The sequence below is a fragment of the Panthera pardus genome, unplaced genomic scaffold (assembly GCF_024362965.1).
Source record: "Panthera pardus isolate Hobbes unplaced genomic scaffold, ASM2436296v1 HiC_scaffold_15, whole genome shotgun sequence".
Classification (NCBI taxonomy): Eukaryota; Metazoa; Chordata; class Mammalia; order Carnivora; family Felidae; genus Panthera; species Panthera pardus.
The window spans coordinates 74,425,767-74,433,651 of record NW_026526710.1 but is presented as its reverse complement, the minus strand read 5'-3'; the positions used below and the strand labels follow the sequence as shown (position 1 = coordinate 74,433,651).

Genomic DNA, 7,885 nt, shown 5'->3' with positions numbered 1-7,885 from the left:
TTTTGAAGTAGGAGGAGTGTCCTAGGATTCACATTTGGATCCTCTTCTCATGGTTCCTCTCTCCCAGGCCATCTCATTTAGTCCCATCGCTCTACAGAAAATACTCAGGACTCCATAATCTAGCCCGAGATCCAGACTCAGAGAACTAACTTCTTCCCTGAAGTTTTCACAGATTAACTCTTAGACATTTTGAATTCCACAGATTAACTCTTAGACATCTAAAACAAAATTGTAGATGAACTCTCCAAACTTATTCTTTACTTCTTCACTATTGTCAGCACCCATTATTTTATTCAGTTATTGCAGGCAGAGGTCTAAGCATCTTTGGTTTTTCCCTTTCCCTCACTCTTCATACTCAATCTGTCATGCCAATTCTACTTCCAATTATGTTGCAGATCTGCTCCTTTCCCTCCCTTTTTGTCCAGGCTGCCACCATCTCCTGCTCGGACTACTGCATTTGTTAGCTTCTGCTGTCAGCCTCTACTCCTCTCCTTTTCAAAAGCATTCTTATAAAGCAGAAGTATACCTAACACAAATTGGGTTAAATCATTCCACTACATATTCAAAGGCTTCCCTTTCTAACTTCTAGTCTAGTGTACAAAGCCCTATATGATCTGGCCATACTCCTCTCCAATTTCATCTTTTGATAGTGTCTCAGCTATATGGGCCATTTTTTTTTTTTCCAGTTCCTTGAGCATAGCACTATTTTTCATCTCATTGCCTATGCACATACTGTTCTTTTTTCTCTTCCTATTTTCACACGGTTAAAGCCTATTATTCTTCCTAGTTTTCAGGTGTCACCTCAGAGGTGTCTTCCAAAGTAAACCAGAAAAATAATCACCTAATTAAAGTACGTCCTCCTCAGTCCTTCTCTCTCCACTTGTTTCGCTGCCTGGCTGTAAGCTCTGCTCTAGGTCAGTCTTATTCATTGCATCCCTACACCTAGCACAAAATAGGTACTCCATAAATGTACATCGAATGGTGAATGACTTTACAATCTTTAGAAAGGGATGGCTTCTCCACACTTACAGATCACTTGGAAGACTTGATGAGGTCCGTTGATAAGAGGGGTTGCCCAGAGAGTCAGATATGAATACAAGTTCTGTAAACCTTTTAAGGCCATACACATGTGGCACGACTCTTTTAGGGACTTTTATTTATTCCATATTTTCTACCTTGGATATAAATAAGCTCACTATAAGAAACAAACCCAATACTTTGCTGAGGGCAAGATGCACAAGATCACACAATTCTCCTGATCAACAACATATAACAATAGCTCTATGAAAAAAGGACTTCAGGTTAGTCTGGCATGTAGTCTCAGTAAATTCATGCTGTTTTGAGGGATTCATAAATCATCCTTTTAATCTAATTGGCAAACTTTCACGGAATTGGGATCAAGCTCTTATTCATTAATTCATTCAATTAATGTTGAGTACTTATCATACACCAGGCATTCTTCAAATACTGGAGACACATTGGTTGAAAAGGATAGACAACATTCTCTCTCATGGAGCTGAGTCTAGTGAAAGAGACAGACAATAAAAAACAAGAAAATGAGTATTGAGAAGAGTAATTATGACGAAGAAAACCAGGATGATCTCAGGGAATTAAAGGGGTTACTTTGGATTAAGTGGTCAGAAAAGGACAGAAGAGGCTTTATATAGATTCAGAATGGTGATCCACATGTTGTAAAATCTACTGCCTCCTCAGTTTTGAAAATCAGGACATTTTCCATCTCTAGGCTGTCATCTCTCCATGACTTTCTTGAGGATGATTACAACACTAAGCGTTTCAGTAGTATGACAACTAAAAGAAAATGGTCTCCAAATTTGATACGTAGTATTGACCGCCTAAGATCTGAAAACTTTAGTTGTAGTGTCTGCAAGAAACCAGGATTCTAACTTTTGGAATCACGGGTCAGTGGTTAACTGAAGAGTTCCCTTCTCTTAGGTAACACTAGGAACCGACTATTTTCAAGAAATGGCACTTCTTGCTCTTCTCCCATTAGTATGACCAGTTTAGTTACAAGGAACCTGCAAGTTCAAACTAAATACCAAAGAAAGCTAGTTACTGTAAGAATCAAATTATATACTAAGAGACATGAGTGATGTGGCAAAGGGTAAAACCTTTTACAAAATCTAAATCGATTATGTAACGAAAAATTAGCTTATTGAGCTAATTTACTTAGGCTTTTGAAAAAAATTTTAATGACAAGATTTGGTAAACAAAAAGTAAAATTACCTTACCAGTCTTCACTAGGCTGGAAACTCTGGGAGTAGTTAAAAGTAGGCAAAAGTAACAATCAAAAGTGGTTTCTGCCTTCTATTGCAATTTTAGGTAAATCATGCATGTCATGGTAACCTATCCGCTTACTAGAAAACAAAAGTATGGGGGAGGGGGTCACAATTACCCATGCTTTAGTTATTCAGTGGTTTACAAGTTTTAATTCTACTTTGAACTCTCATGATCCTAAATGCTAAAGCACTTTCAGGTTTACTGTTATGTAATTTTCATAAAGTTCTGTGAGGAACAGAGAGCATGTTATCATTTCCATGCTCTTTAATGGTAAGACAAAAAAGAATTTGTTAGAAAGGGGATTATATTTATGAAATTCTTATAAAAAAGAAATTAAAAAATGATTTATGTTATGAAAAGCATTCACCTTAGGTTCAATACTTGGTACAGGACAGGGAGATTTATGAACAGAGGAAGTTAAAAATGTAATCTATAAACTGTAGAGTCAATGAGAAATTATTAGATTTATATTACTTAGGAATGTATACATTACAAAAGGCATTTATGACATTTTCCGCTTCACTGAAAATGAATATCCTAAAAATATCTAAGGTTGCAAAGGCCAACAATTCAAAAGTGCGGGTAGTTTAAAAAATTTTTATAAAGCAGACTATCAACAAATGATAACTAATAAAAAAGTTAATATCTATAACATATAACACAAAATGCCAATTTACAGACAACATAAATTTTACTACGTTAAAGTCCCTCAAGAAGTTCTATTCATGCAGTGATCTTACTGAAATAAATATAATGGGTTGATCTTTAATGAAATAAAAGGAAATTAAAATAGTATATACTCTTCCATATAGACACGCTTTGGGTAGAATTTTCCAGCTACTTCTGAAGACTCTTTTAAGGAAAGCAAATAATTTACATTTTCACCACATTAAACTGAAAGAATTATTTATGTATTATCAAAAAGACATAATAAAACTTCTTGTATTGTGTTGAGTTTGCATTAACTGTCATGTTATGACTGGTGGGGTCGTATAGTGAATAGAAATGTTTATTTGAAGAGTTTTCTTTAACATGCAAACAAAGTAAACCATAAAGAAGGCAATCAAAGCACAGTTTCTTGTAGTTTTGAAGGGAAAATATGAAAAGACTGACGTGTCATTCAAGACATTATGACTAGAGTGCTAATTCCACAGATGAAATTCATGCAAAACATCCATATGTAGTATGAAAATAGCCTAAAATCCAGTTATTTGCCAATGTGTAGAAATCTACCAGATACATTATATTTTATTAGTAACAAATATCTTTAATCTATTATTTTAAAAATGCACTGAAATAAAATAGTAACAAAACAAGCACACTGTAAAGTTACATTAGGACTTTCAAACACATATCTATTAATATGAAAAACTAAAATTATTTCATGGTTTGCTTATGAAAGAGTTAACATCCGACACAAAGTTGGAATGTTGTTACCTAGCCAATCTAGAGAACTTTATGAATTAAAATTGCTAATTATAAACCTCTTTAAACATACATTCTTTCTACAAAAAATAGTTAAGAAATTGGTGACCAACACAAGATATTCACCGCAGTTAGCTCTCACAGTTCAAAGATCAACAAGATGGTGTCTAGAGAAAGTTCTGTTCTTAAAGTTCCAGTAATGGTTGAAAATAGGTTATCTTAAAAATTGGGGGTCATGAAAAGGCAATTCAATACAGTGATTTCACCTCCCCAAACTTTATCACAGACTATTTATTTGAACCAGTTTTTTTGGTTTTTTTTTTTTTTTCTGTTAAGAAATTTGACAGCAACTTGAATTGAAATTTCATTAAAATTACTTACAATTTCATTCAGGTTGTAAGTCCACTTGATGTTTAGCAAAGTAATCTTTCAAAAGGGGTGACTGATGCAAACAAATAAAGGTCAAGGACATTGATCTATAAAGTTAGATGTTGCTACCATTCAAGCATCGTTCTTGAAATAATTCAGCAAAATTGCTAGCGATGGCATTTCTGGGTTTCGGAAAAATTTTAATCTCTGGCTTGCTTTAGAAACACAGGCATAATTTCAAATTAGCTTTTCGTTACTTTGCAAACTTCGTTTTTTTGTTAAGTTGAATACTTAAACTTGTACCATTTTTATTTGTTTAAAAAAAGAGTGGGTATGGGAGTTTTATGGTCTGTTTTGGAAGAACACACAGTCTCCGTGATCAGTGTGGTTAGTCTGTCTTGTCTTTAAAGAATCTACAGTTTGCTTCAAAAATAACTGTGAGAATAAATGTGAAGTCTTACTGACATTAAGATATTGAACAGCATAAGGGAGACTCCCTTGAAACACACTGTGTATCTTACTAGCTGTTGTGTTTTAAGGAAACCATTAGCGTTTAGATAAATAGATTCATGAATTAATAAAAATAATTATAGTCATTCATCTGGTAATGGACATATTTATTCTACTGTATTTCAAAGTAAATGAGAGCCTTAACACTTCCTTTAAACTGTCTCCGCAATATGTTAATTTTATAGCAACAATCTGTTTTTAGTAAAAGTAAACTAAATAAATAATTTATATAGACTATATTCCTAAAATAACATATTAGTATGTTTTAGTGAATATATGCTTTCTCATTTCCTTCTGCTTGGATATAGGATATATAGTGTTTCAAAATGAAAATACAATACACATAGCCAAAAACAAAACAAAAACAAGTATGCAAAAACAGTTTATTTATAATAGATCAACATTTTTGACATGAAAGGTAGCCACTTTCAATTTCTCAGGAATGCCTAGAATCCAACAGTTTCTGAAAGACTAATTTCAACAATTATTTCACTATAGGTAAAAGAAATAATTTCAGAATGAACTTTTTAAATGGCTTTGTCTAGGGCAACTTATTTTATAAGCTTGAATGTGTGGTAAGCTAACTTTCCCAGGAAGAGAATGTAATCCAACTATGTTCCAAATGTATTAAACCAGTTTATACAACAAACATGGGAATCACCTATGTGCATCAACTGTGCTCAAACAAGAATTCTCTTTATCAAAATATTCATTTTTTCAAAAAGGCCTCACATTAACCCCTCAAACCAATCATCCCCCTTCTATGGCCAGTACCACTCTTCTCTACTTCAGGTTGCATTACTTTATAGACAACTCTCAAATTCCAGTGGAATTGTACACTGACTTAAGACTCTGTGTAATATGTATCAAACACAAGAATAGTCACTGACTTTAAGGGACAAGGTGTTAACTAACCAATAATAATTTAGCTAATGTCGTTTTTAGTTTAGAGGGAAAAAAAGCAGCCCCCAAATGTCCTTAACTTTTCGGTACTTCTTTGTAACACACAGAATGAAAAGATAATCTCTGAAATTAAAATCGTTAGAAAATATCTTAAATAAAATATTTTACATAAATAAGTGTTAAATTTCAAATTCAAACCATGTTTTCCTGTGTATTTAAATTTGGGAAAGAATTTCACAATTATTAGCTCTTCTTACTTACATTTATTTTTGAATATTTAAATCTATTACACATCAGTTTGTAAAATTCACCTTGGTTATCACTCCCCATGTTACTGTGCGGTCTTTCCTCAGGTAAGTCCATTATATGCATGTAAATGCTGGGGAGGTTTGAATAGCACTTAAAGAATATTCATGAGAGCTCTGAAATGTGGAAAGTTTCATTATTATCTACTTACTGTAGGATTTGTAACTCAAATTCATCACGGCATTATAAAACACCGTGTGAATGGAATGCATACAATTCCTACAGACACACAAACTGAAGTCCAAAAGGCACAGAGTAATGCTGGTGGCTCTTTCTAGTCAGTTACGAAACAATAAAAAGTCTGTATTATTCTTTCATAATTTAAATACTTAAGTAATCTCCACTTTTATTACTTTATAACAGTGACTTCAAATTTACATTATTTTAAGTACCATTGTAATAGCTTAGTGTATAATACAGATATTTGCTAATATCCCATCCAAAAATTAAAAAAAAACCTCTTCACTATATATATATATATATATATATATATATATATATATGTATATATATATATAAATTATTCTGAAAGACGAGAACACAGAAGAGGGACTTGGTACAGACTATAAACTCAATTTTCTATCACCACAGTTATAACTCCAAAATTAACAGATATACAGCAATAATCAAAAGCAGTGCAAATATCTTTGGAGGTTAGGATAAAATTATAATGCAAGAACATAAAACAAGGAAATAAAAAAGGCAAGTACTTCAAGTACAAGGAACCAGTCTGCTTGAGGTCCATCTTAGTGTTTACTGGGGGCTTCCTTCCTGCTTTTACTTCTTTCTCTGAAACACATTGGCCAGCATGGCACCTGATGTTGTCAACTGGCCCATTTTGTTCAAAAACTTGGTCTTTGTATCTTCACTCACTAAGCTTGCAGCAATTGACATTGAGCTAGGAAAGAAATTTTAAAATTCAAGTAAAGCAATTAAAAAACTAGAATATCCATTTTTTTCAGTTCTTCAGCAGTATAATAGTAGTAAATACATTCTGAACTGGTAGCACGAAAGGGAAACTAAAACTGACAGGCGTTTTTATGCACCCTACTAGGTCAGGAGCTTTCACGTTCATGGTTGATGAAGGAAGCAGTAATGGTGGAGAGGTTAGGAGCAAGTATGGAGTGAGACTGAATCCTGGCTCTGTCATTTACCAGCTGTGTGACCCTAGGCAAGTTATTTAATCTCCTCTGTAATGTAATCCTCATCTGTAAAATGGAGGTAATTCTATTACCTACCTCACAGGTCTATTAAGAATTATATAAGCGTACAGTGCTTATTAGCAGCGTCAGGAATGTAATAGCATGCTGTAAGTGTTAGTAGTTATTCTTCTTCTTATCAGCATCACTGCATTTAATTATAGCAACCCTGGAAGATAGATATTATCCCTATTTTCACAAAAGAGTAAATTAAATCACAGTAAGGTTTTATACTGTGCGGGTAACAACCCTGTGACGTTATTACTTATTTGGGCGTTGAGAGGGGGGAGAATGTCCTCAAATGCATTAGTTGCATTAGTGTCAATCAACAATTTTAACGCCATTTCTTCTTTCTTTTTGACCAACCTCCGGTATAGGTTAAACAATCGAAATAACTACTAAAGATTGCTAATTTACCATACGACCAAACAGAACATCGATCAAGTACAATTTTCAGTGATCAACAATAAACCCACTTTACTGGCCTGTGGCTTTGGCCAAGATGCTTTAGATCACTCTGATTCAATTTCCTCAACTGAAAAATGCAGACTGCAATTACTCTTGCAAAATATCCTGAGGCCTGAAGAAGAGAGTATGTTTGAACATGTCAAGGGCAGTGGGTGCGAGGTGCAGAGGCTCAACGGATGTCCACTGAAACTACAGACGAAGTTACGGGCTGCCAGCAAGAATTGCTGGTTTTCTGTAGTCCTTAAAGGTGTGCACTGTGAGTCAGTAAGTTAAATGCCAGTCCGCGACTCCCGTCCTGAAAATCTCTTGTTCCCACACCTCTTCTGCTATTACATCAACCTGGCCTCTTCCTTGTCTCTACTTCTCGCCTGCTGCCTTTTCTCTTCCCACAAAGTAAACCTCCGTCA

The 7,885-nt window shown here is 34.2% G+C and overlaps 1 protein-coding gene across 8 annotated transcripts in view; it reads right to left on the bottom strand.

The window, feature by feature from the left end:
- Window positions 1-596: 596 nt before the first annotated feature.
- RELCH (RAB11 binding and LisH domain, coiled-coil and HEAT repeat containing) overlaps window positions 597-7,885 on the bottom strand; it is a 114,162-nt gene continuing 106,873 nt past the window's right edge. For 7 of the 8 annotated variants that reach the window (XM_019463845.2, XM_019463846.2, XM_019463847.2 and 4 more), the window contains one exon: window positions 4,972-6,709. In XM_019463845.2, the coding sequence (XP_019319390.1) occupies window positions 6,589-6,709 (121 nt within the window). In that variant the 3' untranslated portion in view covers window positions 4,972-6,588. Of the gene's footprint in view, window positions 1,523-4,971; window positions 6,710-7,885 lie in introns of those variants that run through there. The other variant, XM_019463850.2, reaches the window with a different exon arrangement.